The sequence below is a fragment of the Danio rerio genome, chromosome 5, assembly GCF_049306965.1.
Source record: "Danio rerio strain Tuebingen ecotype United States chromosome 5, GRCz12tu, whole genome shotgun sequence".
Lineage (NCBI taxonomy): Eukaryota > Metazoa > Chordata > Actinopteri > Cypriniformes > Danionidae > Danio > Danio rerio.
The window spans coordinates 33,539,328-33,566,808 of NC_133180.1; the positions used below are offsets into that span (position 1 = coordinate 33,539,328).

General features: G+C 36.1%; 2 protein-coding genes and 1 long non-coding RNA gene across 8 annotated transcripts in view; 2 read left to right on the forward strand and 1 right to left on the reverse strand.

Moving 5' to 3' along the window:
- ccn1l1 (cellular communication network factor 1, like 1) overlaps window positions 1-1,379 on the forward strand; it is a 5,882-nt gene extending 4,503 nt beyond the window's left edge. Inside the window, 1 exon segment of the mRNA NM_001017653.1 lies at window positions 561-1,379. Within this exon segment, the coding sequence (NP_001017653.1) occupies window positions 561-872 (312 nt within the window). The 3' untranslated portion in view covers window positions 873-1,379.
- Window positions 93-7,226, reverse strand: LOC141385836 (uncharacterized). 2 transcript variants are annotated; one of them, XR_012406917.1, is made up of 3 exons: window positions 4,160-7,218; window positions 3,887-4,087; window positions 93-784 (listed from the first exon to the last, which is right to left on the reverse strand). It is a non-coding gene; the product is annotated as an uncharacterized lncRNA (long non-coding RNA). The 2 variants fall into 2 exon arrangements; XR_012406918.1 differs by having other exon boundaries at window positions 382-784; window positions 3,891-4,087; window positions 4,160-7,226.
- On the forward strand, window positions 5,899-27,481 carry lmo4a (LIM domain only 4a). 5 transcript variants are annotated; one of them, XM_073949728.1, is made up of 6 exons: window positions 5,899-6,266; window positions 9,554-10,433; window positions 13,580-13,825; window positions 19,970-20,066; window positions 24,719-24,877; window positions 26,457-27,481. In XM_073949728.1, exons 3-6 carry the CDS (start codon window positions 13,587-13,589, stop codon window positions 26,463-26,465), a joined length of 504 nt encoding a protein of 167 aa, XP_073805829.1. In that variant the 5' UTR covers window positions 5,899-6,266; window positions 9,554-10,433; window positions 13,580-13,586; the 3' UTR covers window positions 26,466-27,481.

The window sequence follows — 27,481 nt, forward strand, 5'->3', positions numbered from 1 at the left end:
TATTTTTGTATTGTGTATCCATTATTTTTGTATGAACATATTTACATACAGTATTTAAGTAGTTACTACTTGATTGATTGATTGATTGATTGATTGATTGATTGATTGATTGTCTTGAACCATCACTAAAGATAAGCAATGAGCCAAAATGGGTCTGTGTCTAGAAAAGCATAAATGAAAAAAAAACAATAAAGAAAAAATATAAAATAAAAATACATAATCATATAAAAGTATTATTAATAATATTAGGCTATTATTATTTGCATTATTATTAGTAGTAGTAATAGTAGTTGTAGTAATTATATTCTAAAAATGTTATTAATATTTGGTAGTTTATATACAATTTTAACAAAATATTTTATGTTTCAATGCTATCATTATGGTTAAAAATTATTTATTCATATTTTCATTTTAACCCGGTATCATTGATGATTTTCTTTGATTGCTACTAGGCCTACTATAAAAATGTCTTAAAATTCACTTTCAATGGCTTCTGCTTTTTTGAAGTAGATCTGTATTAGCTGTGTGTAAACATCCTCCCTCTTTCTTTCTGTACTCAGAAAGGAAAGAAGTGTGAAAGAAGCACACGGCCACAGAAACCTGTGCAGATCAGTTTTGCTGGATGTTCCACTACTCGCCGCTACCGGCTGCGTTCATGCGGATTCTGCTCAGACGGTCGTCTGTGTGTCCCATCTGCAACTCGGACAGTCCGTCTGCATTTCCACTGTCCAGAGGCAGAACGGCATGACTTCACCCGCAGCCTCATGTGGATCCAGCGCTGCAGCTGCAGACACACACACAGCAGACGAGGCCTGAACACACCAGCTGAACTCTTCAATTTGCCCAATGACATACACACATACACACACTGACAGCAACAGATCCACACTGCCCTCACTCTACAAAACATTTAAACCCAGCATACATCAATACAACAGATGCAATATAGGAATACTCTGAATATAATGTTTTAAATATTACCGTTTTATTATGTATGTGGTAATGACACAGGTGGAAGAAAGAGGTTTATTTTAACTGTAAGTAAGAGGTTTATTATGATATTTTATTACGGTATGACTGCAAAGCTCATTTGTTTTATATAATTTACACACACACATAAATCTTTTATTAATATTTTCCCCTTCTGTTGTAGTTGAATCCAGATTTAATGTATATAGTGTACATTTGTACAAATATCGCTGTAAATATTTATGATGTGAGTTTGTTTTTATTTTATAATATTTTATGGACTTCTTCAGTTCTTGTGAAGAGTCATATTCAAACCTCAATTTTTTGAGGTGAATAACAAGCAGGCCGCTTGTTTGTGCATATTTACATTAATTTTGTCAAATAAAAATGAGCTACAATTTCCATAAAAACTTTGTATTATTTGTGTTGCTGTAACATGACAGATATTGACAAAAATAATCATGAATATAAAAGATTAGAATAAAATACAATAGAAAAGGGGGAAATAATAAAATGCAATAAAAACAGGAATTAAAGTAATTAAAAATGTAATTTAAACTGGCAGTATAATCAGTACATTCATAATTATTAATTTATATTTATAATTATTAATGTTTATAATTATTATCAGTTATTAATCATTATTATCAGTATATATCAGTCAATATTCACAATTTAAAAGCAATTGTAAAGCTAAACATTTACTTATGAAGTGTCATATTCAATCCTTTATTGGGAGTAAAAAATTATGCATATTTATTATTACTATTAAATGCTGCAATCTACACTTTATGTTCTTGAGTACGACAATTATTCCAGGCAATGCAGCTGTCTGTTATTTTCTCATAATTCAGTGGATATCAAATTTTTACTGATTTGTTAAACAACATCATGAAAATCTATTTTTCTGAAGGACTGGGGTTGCCTCTGCTATCTTTTTCTCTTTTTTTCTCTCGCTTCTCTGTTATCTCACTCTTACTGTCTGACAGCGAGGTGAGAGTTTCAGCAGTGTCCTGACAGAGGAACAGGAAATGTCTGGATGTGTTGAGAATGTGCAGGATAGCAGGTGGAAATATGTGATGACTGTTCAATCCCACACTAACACCACAGCCACACACACACACACACACACCACACTGGCACTCTTTCATTAGTCAGCATATAAGCCTTGCCTGCATGCCATGTGACACAGACACTTATTACATAATCAATTATGACACTGGACTATCTTTTGTGTGAAGAACTCCTTTATATATATTTTAGCTTTTAAAGAGAAATTCAGCCATGATTTACTCACCCTTGACTTGTTCTAAACCAGTTAGATTTTTTTTGTTCTGTTGAACACAAAAGAAGATATTTAGAAGAATGTTGGAGACCTTTACTTCCATAATATTTGTTTTCTCCTATTATGGATATTAATGGTTACAGGTTTCTCTACGGTGGCCGAGAGAGCTTAACATGCTGCAATTTAAGAAAAGACACGCAATTACAAAAAAGCGCCAGCAAATGGAGAAAAGATCTTCATCAGTTTGACAGCACACATGCTGCATATCCTCACAATGCTAACGCATTTTTAAAAAATGCGCATCATTTTCTCACAACACAATGTTTCAAGGAGACTTGAGGGACCTGGCTATTTAGTTAGTCGTTTAGACTATTAAATACTAAAGACACAGGAATCAGAGATGTTAAAACAAACAAAAAAACTCACCTTTCAAAAATCACCTGTATGCAACTTCTCTGAGCAATAGTCATGGCACAGCAGCGTCAATCACATTTTTGGCTCCACTTGAAACATTTACGTTGTGTTTGGTTCATTTTGTGTTGTGAGAAAATGCAGTGCGTTTTTGTAAATTGTTTGGTTTTTGTGAAATTGAAGCTTTTTTCATTAATCTTTTTATATTTTTGTGTTTTTCATAATTGCATGTTTTCTTAAATTGCAGCACGTTAATCTGTCTTGGCCACCGTAATTCTTACATTCTTCGAAATATCTTCTTTTGAGTTCAACAGAATCCCTTTAATGTAAAAACAAAAATTAAACTGGTAAAGATAAAAAATGGCCCTTAAAATGTAAGAAATGCACTTTTTAAATTAAATCAAATGCAAAGGTAGACCCCCATTTTGCAAAAAATAATAGGTGAATTCAGATTGAAAGGCTAAAAATGTGAACACTCGCGCCTGCTATTGGTTGTAAGTGGAAAACATTCAGTTGTGGTTTTAATCTAAACCATGGGGCCTCAAGATGATTAAAGGATTTAAAATAGCTAAGAATAGGATTTTAAACAAGCTAAAGGAAATTATATATATATAATTTCTACAAGTCAAATTTAAGATTTTTTAAGACCTTTTTAAGGCCATTATGAATTAAATTTTAGACTTAAACAAGGCTTAAGGCTATGATTTTTTTCTAATGGCCCAGTTAAAACTTTTAAAAAACATTAAAAATAAATTTGCTTCCAGTGTTAAACCATTTAAAATGTAAAACTTTTTAAAGCGTCTGCTAAATGACTAAATGTAAATGTAACTTTAAGCTATGTTTTTATATAACAAATATTGTATTCTTTTATTTATGTTTGGTCAGTGAAGCTGCTTTTAGTGAATCGTCCTTCAACAGTGACATTTATAATAAACTGAACTGAGTCAGAGTATTAATTTAACTAGAACTAAAGTATAGTGCTCTATCGCTACTACCTGCCTGATAGAATATATTTCACAACATGAAATATAGTTGTAATTTTTTTCTGCTCATCTGCAATGGTGTCACTAAAATTTACATTTTATGTACCAAAAGTCCGTTTTAGATGTTAAAAACATTTTGACATGTTCATATAAATTGAAGTAGACCTTCTCTTTTTTAGTACAATTTGTAGATATACATTCAAAAAGATACTGAGCAAGGTACATCAAAGCAACTTACTCACTGACAACTGGTTTAATCCTCCAGTGTCCTCTTGAGTTTCCAAGTATCCCCAGATTCCCCTTTCTTCTTGTTATCCTCTTTATCTCTCTCCCTCCCTGCCTTAGATATTTTCTCACCCGGACTGCTGTGCTCTGTTCATCTTTCACAGGCTTCACTCCGTCTATTTCCTCTCTCTATCTCATGCAAAGGCTTGGGTTTCTATGAAACAATGGGGACACCGGTGAGAAGAGGACCAGGGGATTTTGGGGGAGGAGGAGTGGATACATTTACCTTTGTAAGAGTGGCAAGGAAGGGGACTCCACAGTGTGTCATCAAAGAGCAGTTTGCTTCAGCTCAGGTGATCCCAACAGCAGAGTGTGTGCCTGTGAGCTGCTGGCTTTGAAGTCTTTGTATGCAGAGCCTGGATTTGAATAGAATCACAATTCTCCCTCCTTTTTTAAACAAATGATGCCACCTTACATCAGAATAGAACTGGTTGATCCTTCTATGACCGATTTTTGACCCTTCAAATCACCACTTAATTTGGTTGTAAAGATGATTGAATGATGATATCATTAGGAGAATGCACAAGCAAATTCACAAGTAGAAATGATTTTATAGTATAATGTCGTTTTTGTTAGGAACAATAACTATTGACTAAACATTTTTGGACAACTTCTGCTTCTACTCTAGGGTGCAAACAAGACTGTCCACTAGATGGCGTCACACACTCAGAAGCTAGAAGGAATAGCAGCTTTGTGTTTTAAACGCATCAAAAAAAAGATTGTAAATATGTAAATAGAATATACACTATTTTTAATTATCCTTGGCAACTATTATGATCCACAGAAGAACTGGAATTATCCACCTTGAAAAATAAAATGGATGTATGAGAGAATATTAAAAGTTTAATTTTTAGACCTGGAATAGTCACAGTCACAGTCACAGAGGTTTTAAAATGCCACTTTGAAATGATAATTATCAGATAAAAACTAAGCATCCAGTATTCATTCATTCAATCAATGCTTTATCTTAGTAAATTACAAACTAAACTCATATGCATGTGCTTATATATGCATCTGCATCATCATTGTGAATGTGGACTCTCGGTAAGATTTGATTTCATTATAAGTTTTAGACAATGAATGCAAATTAATGGTCAATATTATACTTACTAACTGTCAATAATACATGTACTAATTAATAGATGTAGGCCTAGATCTAATTCAAAAATAGTGTTATGTGCAACTAAAAATACATTTATGCATGTCTTAAATCGTGAACACAGACAGTATTTTGTTGGAACAAACAGACAAAGTTTTTAAATGTCCTGCATTTGTTGACGCATTATGCTATTACCATTAGCAGTTAAAACGAGCTTCTGCCTCGCAGGTGTGTTTAGCAGTTAACACAACAGAACATTGTGGTAGCAGTGCCTGTAAAGAGAGAGGCCAAGGCCAGTTCATTTAAGCCTGTAATGGTAAATCAAGGCAAATTGGACAGTATTGCATTGGTTAAATAAAGATTTACGGCGCCAGAGGTAATTGGCTTTCCATCTTGGCCAGATGTTCGCAGCTTCCATCGTGCCGAGAGACGAGGCGAATATAAGGTGAGAGCACGTGCTAGTGTTCAATTTAACAGCTGCCTGTTTGCCTCTCGCGTGAACACATCTGTTATTAGGACGGCTTCTCTTTTTGCATCTATTGTCGGTTTATTTGTACTCTAGATTGATGTTATGTAAAAATCTCCATTTGTGTTCGCACATAATAGTAGAAGAAAACGTGACACGCCAACCGTGAGCAGGCGTAAATGCTGTGGATAAAGGCGGCTTTTAAATCATTTCAGCATAACTCAGCCGTGGTGATTATGAGCAATTCAAATTAGTTTCAAATAGTTTTAAGTTGCCCAAACAGCAATCCATCATCCTGTCAAACGCCACGCCCCCTCGTCGTTCATTGGCTGCGGGGGCTGCACCTATGGCACGTCACCAGAGGAGTGACTTTAAAATTTTTCTCCCTGCTCGTTCATGTGTAATTTCAGCGTAAACTGACGCCAGATACACGATTCTGCAGCTTGTAGGAGGTTTTAGGTTCTGTTAGGAAACGAGTGGTTATAATAAGTAGTTTAAAGGTAACATCACGAAGATAATGTGTAATAGCGCGACTCAAACGCGAGTTTGACGGTTGTGGTAAAGCACTTCTTCAAGCAAGAAGGACGATTCTGAAGTTTCTGGAACCGAGGCTCTCGGATTATCAAAAGCGCATTTTCTTCAACGGTTTTGGGGTGGATGAAAGCAAAACAAGTTTGAGGACAGCCACTTTATCACTGTTTGATACCTCACAGTAACTTCTGAAGTGATTCCAGCACCCCTTGACCTTCGAGATACGTACAAATAACGGTGAGTAAAACATCATAGGAGCGTTGAACATTTAATCACCAAACATTTTGAAATTCACCTTGAGTAATGGACTGTCCCGTTGTTTCGATGCCTTCCCGCTTTAACTGTTTCCACACAGCTCTGCGTGTTCAAACACGCACATCATAACGCATGCTCGTATAAATTGTCATTGTGTTTCTCTTTACCGCACTTTGCAGCTAACTTATTTGTCATAATGGTGGAGCTTTTATCAAATGCAGTATACATCTTATGCAGTTTACTGTACGTTTACCACAAATACGCTTTATAGTGTATAACACTGCAAGTTATTAGTTGAGGCAGACAAAAATATATATCTTAGATTATATTCCGTGTTATTTGTACTTGTACGGGTGATTATTTTGCATTAACATATACGCTAGATTTGACATAACGGCTTCTTCTCTGTACAGTAACTCCAACTCAATGGCTGCATCTCAAACCATAGCAAGCTACCAACCTAAAGAACCCTGACTGATCTCGTGTCTATGAAAAAAGCAGTCTAGCAAGGAAGCACACTATGTTTTGAGACACAGCCTTGATGTGTGCTGTCATTGGAGCGGAGAATTGTGCACAATGGGGAGTTGTGCGCGGAGTGTTAATTAAAAAGAGACCCGTTTTAATGAAACGGCGAAGCGTGTAGTTATATGGCCCCAGAGCGCATTATTAAAAGAGAAGGATATACTGCTAATCTGCGGTGGTGCCAACCAGGGTTTGGTCATTTGCTCACTGGACTCGCTACTATTTTTAGAGGCTGAGAACCATAGTGTTATGCTCATTTATTTTAATTATCAGCGACTCACGCTGAGCCTGTGCGCAGTTATTTGTTCTCCTAACTGACGTGTTATGACACTAAAAATTCACAGTTACTGCATTAGTGAATTATTGAAAACGCGAAACTGTACGCGTCCTCGCGTTATGGAGTTTCTATGGTGACCGCGCGGGGACTTCTCCACTATCGTTCCGCCCAACAAAAGGAAAAGTTGAGGCGCAACCGTAAAACAAAATAGTGTGTTTTTAAGTCTCCTACACCATTAGGCTTGTTATTGATGATATGTGATTTGTCTTGTGGTGTAGAGCCATCATTTGCTCCGTCAAGCCGACACCAATCCATCAGTCTGCGCTCGGACAGCGACGGTATTGTGTTTCTCTTCATTAGCTTCTGTTTTTGCCTCTTATTTCATCAATCAGCCCGTTAGTCGAGTGGAACTGAACGAGCCTCCCCCTCTCTGACCTTTCTGATGACAGCGTTTAAATAACGAGAGAGAAAGAGAAGAGTTTGGTCTTTTCCAGAGTTACTCCTCACTTAACAGTACTTGTGTTGACTTCTTCAGTGCATTCATACGTTTAGGGCAGGGGTGCTCAATCTTGTTTTTTTTCTGATAAAGTGTCAAAAACCAAACTTTATTGAGGGCTGTGGACCGAAGTTAAATATACCAAACCATATTACATTAAATTAGCTAATTTGTTTGCTAGTTATTTAAAAATAACTAGAAAAAGTTGCTTTAAAACATATTAAATGATGATGCAGTGTAATTTGTAACGTTTTATAATCAACGTATTATAGTAAGAACATAATCTCATTTATAACACAATGGAGCTCAATACTGAATACACTAGCTGAGCTGCTCCTGCCTTTGCCTTGATTTGCTCACCGATGTCTTGTGCATTGTCCTCCATCTGTCAAGTGACAGTATTTATGATGGAAAAGTATTATTCATATGAAACATTTAATTTTAGGTGGCTTTTTTGTAGATCCTCAATTAAACACCAACAAAAAAGGGTATACATTAAAGAAGTTCTAAATGACGATCTCTGCCAAAGGCATTCGCTCCAATTAAATACCTCCATCTCATTCAAATGGGATGGCGGGCCAAACCAAAGGTTACCTTGGGCAAACTTTAGTCTACGATCCCTACTTTGGGAACCTCTGGTTTAGGAAAAAACATGAATACTCGACTCAAAACGTCTGCTTTTCGCATGTGTCTATCTATTACTAATGTAAAGTTGCTCATTGTGCTAAGATGGCATTCTTTAAATGGGTCAAAAATAATCTGCAGAGCTTTTATGACAAAATACTGTTATTAATTTATGCATCAGTCTACCCATGTTTGCGCATAAATCACACATTTTTTGCTTTAACTTCGCTTTGACCTTTAAATAAACTGCACTTCTCTTAAACGGTACATATTTTGTTTTCCTTTTAAGTCAGGAATTGGTCACAACAAAGATATAGGCCTATAGCTAGACAAACTCCTGGTACCCTGTGATAAGACACTACATTAAACCTCATAGCTTTAAAAAGGTTGTCGCCAAACGTTTCCAGTGAAGGATTAACTTACCTAAGTTATTAGAGGGATAATGTAATTGTTCTGTATTGAAACAGCCATGCCTCAAAGCCTGTGATATTCCCCCAGGGTCCCATTCGGCAGCATTGTCTCGCTCGCTCTCAGGTCTGCAGGAAAGGGATGATTAAAAAATGGGGGATTTGCATTTTCATGAAATTAACTGTTTCAAAGTTATTTGGCAACCTGCTTTAGAAAGGCGCTTCTGCAGGTGTGCGGGAATGACAATGTATGGTGCTTGTTACCGGTGTCAGTTATGGAGAAAAAGTCCTGAGGCCAAATCTGTTTGTGTAGGAGCGCTGAATAAATTTACTTTTGGTTCAGGTTTATAATCTTGTACAGCTGGTCCCAACGTGTTTAATAAGATATCAGACTCGCAGTTCATGTAAGACTTACAAATATGCCTAGCTCTGACTTAAAAATGAAAAGATTAGAACCGAGGGTGTTGGAAATTGGTTTAAACTGGTGCCGAGCAAATTCGGCAATAAAATTCAGGCATGTAGGTTCATGTCAGTTTCAGGATACTCAAAATGTCACTCAAACCGTTTGAGGAGGAAATGCTAACCCAGCTGTCCAAGCGTTGTAGAAAACCTGCTTGGCCAGTTTTAGCATAGAAGGTTGGAGAATGTGAACTACACGTGCACAAGATATCCTGCTTTTTTTTTTTTGCTGAACACTGATTTTTATGTTTCATGTTAAAAAAGTAGTTTATTAAATTCACAGCTGAATATAACTCTCATAAAGTGCTTTCATGGTCATCCAACATTGAAATGGACAGTTTTCGCCAAATGTAAAATTGTCATCGTTTAAGAGCCATATGTCATTCAAAACATGTATGACTGTCTTTCGTTAGCCTGTGGTATTTTGAAAGTATCGACAATTTTGTTTGACAATGGTAACAAATGTTCATTTCTTGGGTCCTAGGAGCCTAAGTTACCTGTTTATACTCCCGTTTGTGGGAAAGTGTGTGGCAGCCGATATCTTATGTCCGGCACAAGGCTGGGACGACAGATAGGACCTGAGGAAAGCAGTCCCACTCATTGGAGCAAAAAGCACAAAGAGCCTTCCTGTTGCTTTCCTCTCCTCTTTTGACCTCTGCTCGACCCTAGCAATCAACAGGGCTCAGTTGTGACCTCTAACCTGGCCTCCGTCTCCAGTCTGCTGCCCACCGACCTCTACTTCGGAACAACAGAGGGAGGAAATAACAAGCGATATAGCCTCAGCCAGATGTCCGAAGCCTCTTCCTTACATTGCTGCTGCCTCCCCAAAAGGAGAAAACTGCACCGTCTGCCCCACACAGGATTTTGCTGAGATTCTCTGAATGCAGCAGAGAAGCTCTCTTTTGTGTCTGTACAAAAAAACATTGTGGTGATACAAAAATATTTTTAGAAATGAAATGTGTAAGCGTTTCCTTATGCGTTTGAGCGTATGTACTGCACCGCAGGTCTAAACGTTCTGCTTAGTTGGACGTTGCTCTGACCTTCCCAAACCACAGCCTTCATGCTTATTTTAGACAATGTTAGAAAAGGTAATATGTCGGCCTGAAGCTAGACATCATAAAACTGTACTAGTGTGTGTGGTGACGAGGGTTTGTGGTTCCACTGAATTCATCCTTCTGGAACTTCTGCATGAGGCTGTTTATTGAGAGCGGGAATAGTGTGCTTGCTCGCAGGGAAATGGCTGGTGAACAGTAACTCATCAAGGGAACACACTCATCATAAGTGAAAACATGCTCGAACTGAAATCATCAGACAGGGAATGACAAATCAGCTGCACTTTCAATTGGAAAACATCATTAACAGTGGTTAGTGTCATGATTGAGTTCCCGTGTCGGTTGAAATCTGTTTACCACAAGGCATTGCAACTACAATCTAGGACCGATCATTAAAATCAATACATTGGAGTTCCATTTCTTAACTATTTTAGTTTACATGGTACAATGAGTACCTGGAACCGTGGTAAAACCAAGGGTGTTTATAAAGCCTCATACAGATAAGGAAATACGATTCTATATTAGTGCTTATATTCAAGATGCCATATAGATGTGATGCCTGTTCCTCTGATCAGCATTTACTCTCTGAGATTGCATACTCTGAAATGGAACAGACTTTAGTTTCTGTCCTTATGGTTCCAGTTAGTGCCATTTGAGAGCCACACTGCCTCCAGCTGGGCTTGATCTCTACTCGTATTTGCAATGAAAGTTCTGGAAATGAGATGTAGATATAAACTGATGATGTTAAGGCAGATATAAAAATCTGTGGACTACATCATTTCCATAGAATTGCCTGCAGCATGAGTTTTATTATAGTTCTGTGGTAATAACATTGCACTTTTCCTTTTTTTAAATATAAATTTAAGTGTAACTTCTTGAGTTGTTTCATAACACCATTGCGCTTGTAAATGCTTATTTTGTAAGGATGCACCTATATGGATTTTTTTGCCCGATATCGATAACTGATAACTCTTCAGATTTGGAGGCTGATAAACAATATATTAGCTGATATAGATATTTCAAAATGTTATGTTTTTTATACAGTGAACAACTGATTTTATTTTAAAACCTTCATAAAAGTTTGAACTTATATTAAAATAGTCTACTCTAATAGTTTACTAATAGTTTGCAATAATTTTAAAATCGCAAGTTGATTATAGACCTATACTCACGATTTTACATAAATCAGCATGCCAAAAATATATTTTTTCTTTTTCTTTGCTTAGCAAATTAACATGCACCTTGACTGTTGCATAAAATAATAGGTTAAATAACAAAATGGGGCCTAATTAACAAACAAGTAAAATAAAAATGTACTAAATATAATGAAAATGAAAGTTCTAAGAACTGAAACCAGCCCAAATGTTCTTAAATTAAATGTGTTACAGTAATGTACATATGTGCAAATATGTAATGTCAAATAAAGCGTTTTGAGTGGCGTTTTGACTGTTCAGAGTCACCGTTCACCAATTAAAACCAAAAATACACAATGTCAATATTTCAATCCATCTATGTGTATGCACATTTTGGATATGCGCATAAAAAAACGGTTGATAAAAACGGCATGATGCGCATAAAAAAAATGTGTGCGTAAAACTGAGTAGGATAAACTTTTTATTCAATAAGAAAATATTTGGAGAAACTGCGATGGAAACACTTTTACCGAACAAATTCCAGTATGTGCGTTAAAAAAGGTCATGTGATTTTGTTATAAGAGATCATGTGATGATAAAAATGTGTGTGAATGTACAAACCAGCAGCTGAGCACACTGTAAAACATCTGAAAAGTTGTTTAGGTCATTCTAAAATGCCTTAATCATTACAGTATTATTGTTATTTATAACCTCCAAGAGCACCTGTGCCCTGCGTCTCACGCCTTTAAACACAACCACACGTTCACTGTGTCAGGATTGCCTTCTGAGGTGCACGTCATTTATTAAATGAAGAAAAGATTCATGCAGCTTCTCCTACCGCAGCTAATTCTGTTTTTACAGTTGATATTTGGCGCCAGTCAATCAGAAAGTGACTATTTGGTTTGCTTAGGCTTGTTGGATGGAAACGCTGCTTTATCATCTTTTAAGCGGTAATCCTGTTTTGCACATAGTTAATTTACATTTTTGGATTGAAACATTGCTAATGACACTCTTTCAAACATGTCTTCAATGATGATGAGGAATATGGTTACTTATTATATAACGCACGTGCACTGCAGCAATACCACACAAGGAAAGGATGGACTTTGAAGGAATAAACAATGTGAGGAAAGCTCCGTTACAATGCACTGGACAAGTCTGAACATGATCGATCCTCGCATGCGCAGGGCAGTCAGTTTTGTACAATTATGTAATCTATTGGCTTAAAGATATCGGCCTAATTTTGATGTCAGACCGATAACATTAACAATAGCATTTATCGGCCAATAAAGTTATGACTGCCGATATATTAAGCATTCCTAGTATTTTGAATGCCTGTACGTGTACTAATACAGATCGATGTAGTATTACTAACTGCTATTAGTAAAATGTCATATTTTAATTTCTTATTGATTTGTTTAGCAGGTGTTGATCATCTTATTGTTTAGTGTAATGTCTAACATATTATTGGATAGTGTTCAACTATCATTTATTAATTTCAGTGGAACCTGGGTTTTGTATGAAGAGAAGATTGTTATCTGAATAGGCCTTGTGTACGTCTGTATTCTTGAGACTTGGCCAAGACATACATCGAGTGCTCAAGGAAGTCTCTTTCACTTTTGTTGCTATTTATGTTAGATACAGTTAGGGGAAGGATCAGTGGTATGGGTAATATTTGGTTTAAGGATTGGTTATGTGGTAGTTTAGTGAAATTACAGATTATTTACAGAATTAATTACAGCTCTAATTAAAATCAAATAATATATGTACAGTATCTACCTTATAACTGCAGGGTTTCAAACGGATTAATTTAAATGTTAGCACACAGTAACTGTTGACACTTAATATAGAGTGGGTCCTGGCAAACAGTTAAAAACAACATTGTGCAACCCTACTGTGTATTCTGGGAAACTAACCACCAGCATAAGTAGTGTAAACATAAGACTACTACAGTTCATCTGAAAATAAAGTACCACTAAATCAGTTCTTTTCCTGTTCTTGCTCACCGTCATGTCCTGTGGAAAATTGTTTACATTATGTAGCAATGTGTTATAATGCCATTTGGTCATTCAGCATTTTTATGCTTATTTTTTTCTCGTCTCTGCATGTGGACATTGAAAATGAAATTAGTAACATGGGGAGAAATATATCTGTCATATCTGTCCCATTATTCTGCTATTATGTTCTCTAAGGATGAGGAGAATGTATTATGGTGATTTATTTGAAGAGGTTTGGGGGAGCATCTCTAATGGCTGATCTTCTGATAGTGGTGGAACTTTGCCTCTGGATCTGCTGATTTACGAGCGTCTCCTCTCTGTCCCGCAGGCAGGCAATGGTGAACAGTCGTGTGGAAAGCTCCGCGGTTGCGGTAACAGGAGGCAGTGGTGGGGCCGTACGCTCCTGTGCTGGATGCGGTGGTCGGATATCGGACCGCTTTCTGCTCTTCTCTATGGATCGGTACTGGCACACGCGCTGCCTCAAGTGCTCCTGCTGCCAGGCTCAGCTGGGAGAGATCGGCAGCACCTGCTTCAGCAAAGGAGGGATGATCCTCTGCAGGAACGATTACATCAGGTACTAAAAGAAACAGGCAGTTGGGGGGTTTGGCGGGACTGATGTAGAAAATGCTGAGTAAGAGTGAATAAATGATGTTCTCGGCTACAGAATCAGTCTTAACATTACACAAGCAGGACAGGAAATCTGTGGATGGACTTGACTCAAACTAATAAATAATTTCTTTGTCTAGTGATATTCATCTTTATTTTATAAATTGTACACATCTATACAATCATTTAAATATTCATTAGGGGAATAAGTAAAAAAAATTGTGTTAAATATGGAGGAATTTATCCCAGAAATTTGCAGACAATTTTGCGATTTAAAAAAAAAAAAAAAAAAAAAAAAAAAAAAAAATATATATATATATATATATATATATATATATATATATATATATATATATATATATATATATACATGTATATGTTAAATATTATCTGTATTTATCCAAAACAATGACACAAATCATTAAAATAAAGTTTCTTTTTTTGGTCTCTTGTCAATACAAGATCTGAAATGGTAGAGATTAAGCCAAAGGAAGGTTGTATAACTCTTAATTTTATCCACAATCTTACTTTTTCTCAGATTTCATACTCAGAGCATTTGACATCGTCACACATCAAAAGAGTCATAAACACTTTCGTTAGTTGGATCAGCTGTGTTTGATAGGGTTGGAGCAAAACTGCAGAGCTGCAGCCCTCCGGGTATTGAGTTTGAGACCTATGCGTTAGGGCTTCCTTTACCTTAATACACCTAAAACACTGACTGCTGTACTCCAACTCGGCAATGACAGGGAAGCGTTTTCTCTCGTTAACTGCAGGGAAGGAGTTAAACGAAATCATTTATCGATTTGACGCACACCATAATACCAGCCATACATCTAAAGCAAAAAATAATGTACTTCAATTCGGTCACGTCCATCAGCCGTTACCCTTGAATCAATCTCATCTCCACCTGTCTGTTCCATTGCTCCGTTTGCTTCAACTTTCTTTTGCAGTCCAAAGCGTGTCAAATGCACAAAACGCCCAATTCATGCCAAAAGATGTCTATATCTCATCTTTGCTATGACTTCACATGTAAATCACTTGCGCATCATCTGCGTCTGCTTACTGCACAAGCTGAAAACTCCCCTGCCCCCTATTCCATGTAATGTTTGGATTGTGAGGGTGCAGGTGAGATGTAATTTTTCGAGAGACACTAATACATCATGTGTGCTGCGAATGCAATGTCTATTAGTCATGTAAAACAATTAATTACAAACAGAAATAAATGTCATTTGATTATATGGTTTGGAATTTGATGTTTATGAGATTATATCATCTTTTGCGATTATTTTTAGTTTAATTAGGAATTTAGCAGAATCGCAAAAATTTGTGACTTTTTTTTGTTGATTTTGCGTTGGATTTAGCAGTCACATAATCGTGAAAAACTAGGGGGTCTGATTAACTCATTCATTCATTCATTCATTTTCTTTTTGGCTCAGTCCCGCTATTAATTGGGGGTTGCCACAGCGCTTCCAGCTGCCCTTCCAGCTGCAACCCAGCACAGGGAATCATCCATGCACTCTCATTCACACACATACGCTACGGCCAATTTAGCTTACTAAATTCATCTATAGCATGTGCTTTTGGACTTGTGGGGGAAACTTGAGCACCCAAAGAAAACCCACGCGAACATGGGGAGAATATGCAAACTTCACACAGAAATGTCAACTGAACCAGCCGAGGCTGGAACCAGTGACCTTCTTGCTGTAAGGCGACAGTGTTACCCACTGTGTCACTGCACCGCCCACTATATAATTTTCTGTTAATCATAATTGATTGTAATTACAAAGATTATAGAAGGTGTAACAAGGAATTTTTTTCTGAAAATAGCATATTATATCATGGTAAATGTGGAAGGTGGTCTGTCATAAGGTCATCTTTTGGATCCGACAAAGCGTTTAATAATATGTAACAGGACCAAAAAAGTTGAGCGATCATGACAGGAAGTGTGTGGGTGCTTGTAACATGGCATCTGGAGCAGCCATATTCCTCAAAGACTCCCCACATGTTTTTCATGTGCCGTACAGTGCTTTAGACTCAAACCACAGTCAATGATTAAATGAAAACTCTTCTCAGAATTGTCATTCTGTCATAAATTTTGACCAGTCTACAAAACAACCGTAACCTTGTTTTCCAAACTCTAAAAACCATTCGTTTATTTTAATGGCATTTTTCACTGGGGTCTATGATTGCTTGTATGTCTGTATGATGATTACATAGCTTTTTGATTGAATTTGGCCTGTATTCCCTTGTATATTTTGAGCTGAAGGCTCCAGAGGTGAGGAGATTAGATTTGTTTATAATCGCTGAGGCTTTGAAATTGACCTCTGTGTGTTTGGATGTGTGCAGTGATGCATTGGTCCATGACGGCACGCCATTGTTGCCTGTTAGACCCACACTGGTCTGTTTGGACCCAAACCAGGGATATCTAACTATTTGGCATTACCACACTGTGTGTGTGTGTGTGTGTGTGTGTGTGTGTGTGTGTGTGTGTGTGTGTGTGTGTGTGTGTGTGTGTGTGTGTGTGTGTGCGTGTGCGTATTTGCTGTATAAGTGCCAGAGATGGTTGCTCAAAAGTCAAACAATCTCACTGGCTCTAAAAAAAAGGGAAGAAAAAATGCAGACCTGTCATAAAAGTAAATTACTCGGCTAACTGAAAATGTACATAATATTTGACATAAAATAAATAAATGCAAAATAATTATTATCGTACATACAGTTAAAGTCAGAATTATTAGCCCCCCCCCCCCTGAATTATTAGCCCCCTTATTTTTTTCCCTTAATTTCTGTTTAACAGAGAGCAGATTTTTTTCTGCACATTTCTAAACATAATAGTTTTAATAACTCATTTTCATTAACTAATTTCTTTTATCTTTGCCATGATGACAGTAAATGATATTTGACTAGATATTTTTTCTAGATATTAGGACATTTCTATACAGCTTAAAGTGACATTTAAAGGCTTAACTAGGTTAACTAGGCAGGTAAGGGCAATTAGGCAAGTTATTGCTTCACAGTGGTTTGTTCTGTAGACTATTAAAATAAAAATTAGCTTAAAGGGGCTAATAATTGTCTTTAAAATGGCTTTTCAAAAATTAAAAACGGCTTTTATTCTAGCTGAAATAAAACTAATAAGACTTTCTCCAGAAGAAAAAATATTATCAGACATACTGTGAAAATTTCCTTGCTCTGTCAAACATCATTTGGGAAATATAAAAAAAAAAGAAAAAGAAAAAAAAAAGGAAAAATAATTCTCACTTCAGCTCTATAATAACTTATTAATATTAATACATGTAATAATTTACAAACTCATTTAACATACAATTTTTTTGCATTATTATTTCGCTTATAATTTATACATTTGGAGAATTATACATTTTAGATTGATATAAACTAAATATTAGTAAATATTACCAGTAAATAATAATCAGTACTGTTAATTCATGTTGTATTCATGTTTTTTAAAATTATTTATTACTATTAAAATTAGCTTATAAAATTGTTTAATAAAAATTAACTGCATACAAATTGTAAAATTATATATTTCATTGTAGTAGTAATAGTAATAATATTAATCTTTAATAATAATATTAGTCATTGTCATTAATTAAATTAAAAGTCTTAATGTACTTTGAAATAATTTTTTTTTATTATAAATTTTTTAAATTCTTGTAGATTTGTATGTAATTATATGCAGTTTTTTATGGCTGATTCTAGTTTGAACCAGGGCTGCACAATATTGTAAAAATCTGATATTTTGATAATCTGAAATATACTGAAACTATATGAATACAGTTTCATCAGATGGCATGAAAAGCTCTATTTGAAAAAAAAAATCATTAATTAAGATTGATTGGAATAGGGAAGTGAATCATGCATAGAAAAAAGTAAACAAATTAGATAAATTTCAATAAAGCTAAATTTATTTATTCATTCATTCACTCATTTTCCTACGGCTTAGTTGCTTTATTCATATGGAGTCGCCACAGCAGAATGAACCGCCAACTTTAAACAGCATATGTTTTACACAGAGGATGCCCTTCCTGCTGCAACCCAGAACTGAACTGGGAAACATCTATACACACTCGCAAGCAGACATACACTATAGCCAATTTACTTCATTCAATTTGCCTAAAGTGCATGTCTTTGGACTTTGAACACGGGGACATGCAAACTCTACACAGAAATGCCAACTGACCCAGCTGGGACTAGAACCAGTGACCTTCTTGAAGTGAGGTGACGGTGCTAAGCACTGAGCCACCATGTCACTTATAAAGCTTAATAAATAAATTAAATAAACAGTGCTTTGGTTTTCTGTGGACTAAAACAGTATTCAGTACAGAAATTGAATAATGAAATGTAAAATAGTCATCTTGATTGAATAAAAATGATTCAATAAAATGCAGTGTACTATCCTGTGCCTGACTTCTTTAAGCTTTTAAAGAGAAATGCTCACACAGTCACAAACCTTAAAGACACAGACAAATGATAAACCTTTACTCCCTTTGTTATACACAAAAGTCTCATGTATTCTGAACTATGGTCAACTATTATTCTAACTCCTGGTCAACTATAACACCAACTCATTGCACATCCTGAGATGTGACTATTGCAGATGCGCAGAATGCCATGTCGATGCAGAAACGATATATTGTGCAACACTAGTTTGATCTACAAAAACATTCTCAATCTTATTTTATTTGTCTTATTTCCCATGTATTCGCTATCTTTGCCATTTTTTGACTGCAAACATACCAAGTTTTCTTTTTCCAAATCACGTCTATTTTCTCCACAAATCTAATGCGACAGAATTCACCAAGTGTCATCCCATTCTAATGAAGCAAAAAATTGTCAATTCAAAACATTACTATTTAAAGAAAAAATTGTCAGTTTTAACTGAAGAGTCCCAGAGGGTTAAGAGAAAAGAAGTGGCTAATGATCTACACCATATAATCAGTTCTTGTTTTATGACAACTTTGGATTATATAATGACTTGAGTGAGAAAGGGACACTTTTTCTTTTTTTCTTTTTACAGCACTCTAACTCAGCACATGTTAGACATGTCAAGGGTAGTCTCTTGGATATTTCCTTAAAGAGTGCATGTAAGGTGTACTCAATCTGCAGTGTATTAAATATGTATAATACAGCTAATCAAAAGGGCAGAGCTTCATTACCAAATGACACAGCGTGGAGCCTGAGGTCTGATAAAAGTAGGGTGCATTAATTAGGGAGAACAGGGCTCCTTTCTGCCGTCTCTTATTAAATTACTGTTTGGATTAAGATCAAAAATTCATTACTGCGAGCAGTCAGAGCTGGGACAGTGATAGCGGAGGAGGGGTTGAGAGAGAAAGAGGCCATGGAGAAGAGGAGAAAGTGAGGGGCTGAGAATTAGCTGCCAAACCGATCTGCTTACCGTCACAATAAAGACCCCAGAGAGGGAGCGGAAGAAATGTTTCCTACTGAAACATGACTGTGACACGGTGGTGGGGGCTCCAGGTGTTCTGAATGAAAACAACTTGTTTGTGTGTATGCAACGTGTGTGTGTATGTTGCATGGTGTTTGTGTGCATCTGGGTTTTATCTCTGGACGACCGAGTTTGTTGATGATTTTTTTTTTTCTTTCAGCTCATCAAGAGCACGACTTGAACTCATTTGAGTGTTCTCCTAAAATTGCCCATAACAACCTCAAGCTCAGGCAGCGGAGTAATCAAGTGCTCCCTAATTAGGAGCCAAGGGTGGATCAGAGGCTCCTATAGCCACCCCCCACCCATTGCCACCAATTACACTGCCACTCCAGATTAGCTGATAGGCTGCAGTCTAGGACTAGAGGGGCTTTGGTGCCCTGCCATCTAAGCCACGCATACACAAACACACACATCGCAAAACGCTCCAACTTCGAGACGTAAAAATTAAATTTCCTTCGAGTGCAGTGCTAAGAAGTAGATCAGGATGATTTGTGTGTTTTTGCCATATGGTAAACAGTTTTCATCCTTTAAATGAGAATGCCACTCATTTTGGTCCTTATAAATCATGTCGACTTATTTATAACTGCTCTGTTGTAACTTCAGTGTTCATGTATAAACTAATTGTTGTTTGTTCCCCCTTCAACAATGCAGGTTGTTTGGTCACAGTGGAGCTTGCAGTGCGTGTGGACAGTCTATTCCTGCCAGTGAGATGGTGATGAGGGCCCAGGGTAACGTCTACCATCTAAAGGTGAGCCACAGTGTCCACAAAAAAAAAAAAAACAGACATATAAAAGATTCATCTGTGCATGTTTTTTTTTTTTCTATCTTTCAGAGCTTTACATTTTTAAACAAAACGCAATTCTATCTCCTGCTGAAAAAACTGTGTCCAACTTTACCTAATATTTCAACCAGTTTGCATGTGTTCATATTTGGCAGGTTTGATTTGACACTGAACGGTTATATGAACGTAATAAATCAAAGACCTTTAAATAAAACAAAACGGGACATGATGTTACAAGACGCGCCCACAAAAAGGACAGAATGCTCTAGCTTACATGTTTTTTTTTTTGGGGTCATAGCTGCACTTTGGAAGATAAATTTCTTGTCGGAGATCTTTGTGTGTGTGTGACAGGGAAATTTCTGGTGTTGTTTTGACCTATTTATAAACTGTTCATAAGTAGGGTTGGGTATCGTTTGGGGCTATTTCAATACCGGTGCTAAATCGATACTTTTAAAACCGTACCGGTGCCAAAACGGTGCCTGAACCGATACTTTTTAGCCACAAAATTATTTGACAAAAAAATATTTTAAACATTATAACTAAACAATATAAATATATATTTATAATAAGTTTAAAGTAAACATCAATTCATATATTAAATATTTGAATTGCATTAATAAATTTCTTTTGATAACCCCATTTTGATGTGATTCATTATAATGCGATTTACCTTCTATGTGAGATTTGATTGGACAGGAATCACAGGACTGATTTTCCTAATCTCCATAGACAAGAAAAAATAAAGTAGTAACGGCAGGTTGAAGAAAAATAGTGGAGCAAAAGTACTGATTACTGCACTAAAACTGTACTCAAGGGAAAGTACACATTTTTAAAAGTACTTAGTAAATTACAATTCCTGAGAAAAACTACTCAATTACAGTAATTTGAGTATTTGTAATTAGTTACTTTACACCACTGATATTGGTGTGTCAGAATTCTTGCTTGTAAAATATAGCCATACTTTAGAATACTTAGTTTAAGCTAATTAGATGAACGCGATCATGCGAGTTAATGAAGTGAGTCGCTCATATTGCGCGCTTTGCCTTTTGTAAGTAACAATAACCAACGCCTGACATCGCAGATATCCGTATCCCTCAAAGCTGTAGAATTAAACATTTAGAGATAGTGTGACACAATGCTTACTTACATGTGCCTTTAACGCACCCTTTTGTGCTTCTTAAGGGCGTCAGCAGATGCGCCGCTCCGAGCCGCAGCACGGCGCGCACATGACCGTTGATCACAAACCAGACGTGCACATTCGCATTTTATTTAAAATGAAACTATTCAGATAGCGCTCTGTGGCATGGCAGAAATATGAACAGTCATGAGTCGTGCTTGGGCGCTGCTGACTTGCGAATTCATGTCGCTGTGCGTTGCCGAGCTGCGCTTCTGCTGCGACCTGCTTTATGTTCTTGCTACAGCACCGAAATTAGGCACCGAAATTCATATGATGATTTGATCCAGTGCATACCGGTCCCAAAGGTTGCAGTACCCAACCCTATTCATAAGTTCTCAACTGATAAACAGTATTACATGTACGCAGTCAACAAACATGTTTAGCCCAGTACTTCGCATTGTTTTGGATATTTGTTTAGTTTATCTCATGTAAGCCTTTTTTCATTTTTTTAAGTTCCATTTTTAACCCTTTCATGTGTAGGATCACACCGGTGTGATTAGCCTCAGTTGGTCCCTGAAGTGTACGATCACACCAGTATTATTGGAACGTTCAGACTGAACATCATCAACAGCTAAAATTCAAATCTGATGGTGCGCAGCGCTTATCATAAATCACAATTTATCTGTGCTTCCAAACAAATAACCTTTATTTTAGGTTTCAGACATTCGAATACACATAACTACAAACAAAACATACCACTTAAAGTTCGTACAATGCATGCGGCTGTCTATGGAGACGGCAATAATAACTATTTCTCAATATAACTGGACAATGTGCTTTGCTTGCATAAGATACACACTGTTTATGTTGCTAAAATATTTTCTATATTCCTTTCAGATAAACAGTTGCTTACCTTCATGCATTTCCGCAGAATATTATGAACAAACATATCCAGCATAACAATGTAAATCCAGCAGCTCGGATCTCCTGTGGTTGATGCTAAAAGGGATACAGTTGAGATCGGAAGTTGTTGCTCGAAGAAATACAACTGAGATCAACAAGAAGTATTAATATTATTTATTAAATTAGCTATTAATTGTATTTTATTAGCATCTACCCCTCCCTTAACCTTAAACCCAACCCTTATAGAAATGTAAAAATTGTATTTGTTGTATAGCGTCACAAAAATTATGCTATATTGACATGAGTAGTCTCAGCTGTATCCCATCTAGACTTCACCGAGCTGCAGGAGAGGGTGAAGTCTAGATGCGATAAGCTAAGGATACTTCCGTCAATATATAATAATCTAATAAAATACAATTTTAGCTAATAAAATACATTAATAATTATTAATTAATAATTATTTAATTAATTATTAATAATAATTTAATAAAAAAATATTAATACTTCTTGTTAACTTCCAATCGCAGATGTATGCCTTCTAGCAACAATGGCAGTGCCCATTACCTATCATGTAACAAAAATAATAATTTCATTACTAACCTGTTTAAAATATAAAATATATGTTCTATCACATATTTGAGAATCAGAGTATCAGAAATTTTACAGTATAATAAGAACATTTGTCAATATTTACAGAAAAGGGCAAAATGAAACAAAATACAACATATACATAGATCATTGGGGCTGGTGGGTCTCATGATAAACTTGAAGTGTCAACATGGGAACTTTAGAATGCAATCGATTCTAAGTAATGGTCACAAAAAAAAACTCATGCAAGAGGGTCAGCTGGAGTATTTAAAACTCACATGTGAAAGGGTTAAAAATAACAAAGGGAACTTAGGAGAAAGCAAAAACTATTTATAAGAAAAAACATACATTATCAAAAAAGTTTTTTTTTTTCTTGTTTTTGTCCTAAGTAAAGAACAAAAACATGCGAACCACAAGTATGAGCGCACCCTTAATCTTAGACCCCATCTTTTTCGATAACCTGGATGCACTTCACGTTATCCGAGAATAGATCTTAATACTTCCAAAATGTATTTACCTCAGGCTGAGATGGTTTAGTTGAGTAATATAATATATTAGTCATAAAACTTAACTGTCTATACAGATTTGATAAACACTATAATTATTTTTTCATTCTGGACTTGAAATAAGGTGTAATGCATGAGGCAGAAGAACAAAACAATTGTACTACCCTACACAGCAATGTGACTAGCTTCAGAAATTTCACACTGTTGAATCTGAGAAAATATAAGCTAAGCCTGTCAGTCTGTCACAGGAGGATTTATTAACTACGTTTTGACTATTTGTGGTTACTGCATTTGGCTTCAAATGACATCACATTGTCATTCAGAATTACATTGCAAAAATAAAAGACTTATGCAACATTCTAACTTGTATGGTTGCAATTTCTTAACCAGTTTCAAACATTGGGGGAAATTTTGTACATTGCAATTACCTAATTCTCTTTGACATCAGCATGTAAACCAGCAGGGTTTGCTTAACATAAGCTTGAGTCAATGTTTTATAGTCAGATTGTTGACATTTTATTGTATTGCTGCTCCCTTAAGGCTGAGAAGTTGTAAGATTAAAATATGTGATTCTTGCAAAACAATGACCTGGATCCACATCCCATGTCTCCAGAGTGAGAATCTGAGGAATTAACACTGTATTAACATATTTGTTTTTCCTTAATATTTTATTACCATTTGGTTGTAGTAAAAACATCTATAAAAACCCAAAGTATCCTCTCTTTTTGGGAAACTTGATTTTTCAATGAATTGTCAGGTGAAGTCTTGCAGTCATTGAACACGGATATCAGAATAGTCTCATGAGACGCCTACCGAAACTCATCAACTAACCATTTTCCCAACTGCGCCACACATTCCTCCTTAATTATAGTGGTGTAGGTGTCAACCTGTCTTAATAATATTTGATGGAAAAAGGAAACCATTCCCTGATTAAGCTGAGTGGAGCAGTTTGGTTTCCCAGTGGTCCATGTTTGCATAAGTTCTCAAAATTGGGTAACTACATCCTGACAAAATTTCTAATTTGTGAGCATCTGAAGAAATGTGAGCTTCAAGTGTAATAGATTTTTCCAAACAATGCAGATGTACCATATGTGCTGGTCTTTCAGTAGTGGGAAACTATTTATATGAAATTTCCCCTCATTTTGATGGTTCAGTAAATGAAGCTTGTTGATATTATAAACTAGTCATCTATGGATATGTGTCTTTTTTATTTTAAATACTGATACTGGCATTTTTACATCTAAAAAACCATCAGTGATCTTCCACTTAAACATTGCTCCTCACTCTCATGCAATTGTCTATAAGCCTGCACTCAATCCATTAAACAACCGAGTGAAAGAAATCCCAGCAATATATTTTTGATTATCCATTTCAACTGGATGCACACCAATATACCATAAAAACCTCTCTGTCATCTCAACTCCAATTGATTTCCAGCTGTAAGATTGTCTTGTTTTGCTAAATGAGTTTGAGTAAAATTACATCGCTTGGTTTTTCTCCTCCAGTGTTTTACCTGTGCCACTTGCCGAAATCGCTTGGTTCCTGGTGACAGATTTCACTATGTCAACGGCACCATTTTTTGTGAGCATGATCGACCAGGTGGAGCTTTGCTCAGTAGTCATCTGACCCCCCTGCAGAGCAACACCCTGCTGCCCGACCAAAAGGTATGATACAAACACTAACAACTGATTTAAAATAAAAATAAAAATTCTGCAAACTTATTAACACCCTGATTAGGCTTGCACAACTAATCGATTTGAAACTGAAATCCCAATTTGAAGTGTGTGTAGGTGAGATAAAGTTTCCTTTGCTCTCTCGGCTGTTACAGCGATACTTGTGGATCAGCGTGGCTATCATGGATCAGCTGTGATAACCATGCATTATAGACTGTAACCACGTATCCACCTCACTCATCGGTAAAAAACGACAGAGCCGCACTGACCGTTAGAACCAATCGCAGACCTTTCTGTTGAGGGCGGGAACACAATGACCAGTCACAGGTGTTTCAGAACTCGCTCGACAATGCTCAAAAAGCAAATGGGAGATTTATATTTATTTATTTGCTATAAAAACGCATGTTGTTCTGTTCATGTACTTGAATTTGATGCATTCAAAAAGTGTTTTCTTTGAGCAGGTAAAATTAAAGGTACAGTTCAGTTATCTGACTGCTTGTTGGACAAAATTGTATTAAAAAAATTGTACAAAATTGTATTACAAATAATATATAAATATAAATCTATTTTTAAATTTAGCATTTTAATTCAAGAATTCTTGTGATTTAAAGTAATATCTAAAATTGTTTATAGAAAGCATTGTTAATTCACTGTAATGTCATGAAATTAATATCAGTCTAAATGAAAAGGTTTAAAAGGTTTGAAATATATACTGTAGTTGTTTTTTTAATTTGTCATAATAACTGACAACTTTTTTGGAAAAATGGTTTTAAATAAACAGTAGCATAGTGTAGTGTTTTTTGTGATTATGCTTGGTCTTTCTTTCATGCTGTTAAAACCACCACATTAAACCTGCAGCGCTTTTAGGAAATTATAGTAAATCACATTTTAAATTGCAAATCGCAATTTTGATCAGATTTTTTTCTCAAAGTCATTCAAGCTTAACCCAGATATACTCAGTAGTAACAAAATAAAATAACGAATTGACCGTATCAGGCAAACTAAAGTTCATTTTAGGAGTTTAAAACAACTTGCGAAAGTGAACTTTCTAAAGACATTTACTCTGGATTATAAACACCTTCAAACTACAGATGGTCCACTGTGAGTGAGTGCAATAAGTAGGTGTGTGCTGAGGCTCAAGAGTCTGAGTTTTTTTGCATTCTCTGATACATTTCCTCTGGCTTGTTTGGAAAAACCCTGATAAGCTGCTTTAAACTATACTTATAGTGTAGTTATAATCGAATGAACTATGATCAGATGCTTTCTTATCTGCTGTTTTCTCACAGCTGCCATTTTAGTTGTACAGTTTTATCATTGAGAGCAAATAACCCTTGCATATTTACATAATCATCTAAAAGTTGCTCTCAGCAATGTGGGTGAAAAATGTATGTTTACTAACACTGTAGTTGTAATGTACTGCTGTTTACCTCTAAACTACAATTGAGAAAGAATTTGAGTATATTAGAAGCTTTTTTGTCACAGCTCTTTCTCAACTGGCATTACAAAATTTGTCAATGTACCGGATGATGGGGGAAAAAAAACTAATTAGCTACTTGATCTTGTTACACAGGTGTGCTGAGGAAATCTGGATTTATTATTTGCGGTGTGCCTTCTCTTCAGTCCTTTCCTCACATCTTCCCTCCAATCTCTCCTCGTGAATGTCCACCTTCACCCGAGACCTTCTGCCCACTTCTGCGCATCCAGCCACCTTAAAAGAGTTCAGAACTACGCAAGTACTGTGAGTCACTTGTGAGACAATCACCCCTGACAAGGGAAAACGTAATCAAGTCGAAGAAAGACACGGAAGCTAAAAATAATCATACGCACTCCCTCAGATGCGGTCTGTGGTTATGGCTGGGATGCCCTGACCCTGAAAGCCTTAGACTCATTTTCAAGAGCAGCTCTTTAAAGCTGGGGTGATGCTCAACACCATTTTGTTCCCTTTTGAGAAGTTTCTCAAGAAATGTTGTGGACATCACCTGACATTTTGGACTACGGATGGTGATGGTTTTTACTTTATGCCCTCAAAACGACATCCATATATCAAAAGACTTTTTCAGTGGTTGTTGCTTTTGTTTACAGGCCCTTTTCACTCTAAGTGTAAGTTTATTCCTTCCTTTTTTTGAACATGTTCTGTCGTCTTTGGTGCCTAAAAACATTTTTACTTCCGGTTTTCCCTCCATTGTCATTTACTTCCTATTAGCAAGTAATCGTACACATGCACAGTACAGATACGTGAACATGTATTGTTTTGTCTACTCGAGTTTAAGACATACGAAGAGCTCTTTTTGAAAGAGTTGGTCTCATGAGGAAACGGCATGTTTTTTTTTTTCCTCCCCCTGAATGGTTTGGTAGAATAAATAAATCTGTATGCATATTCTCTAATAGAGACTGCTATTCAGTGTCTGCCAAGACTTTTGAGAGTATGAAGGAGATGGAGAGTAAAATTGTACATATTTCATGTGCTGTTGTGTGTTGTGTTCAGTGGTTGACCTGTTTCCTTGTGTCCCCTGTTCAAAAAGAGGGACGTTCAAAAGTAAGATATCTGTAAAGGAAAAAAAAAGTACTTAATTAAATAATTATAACCATCAAAAA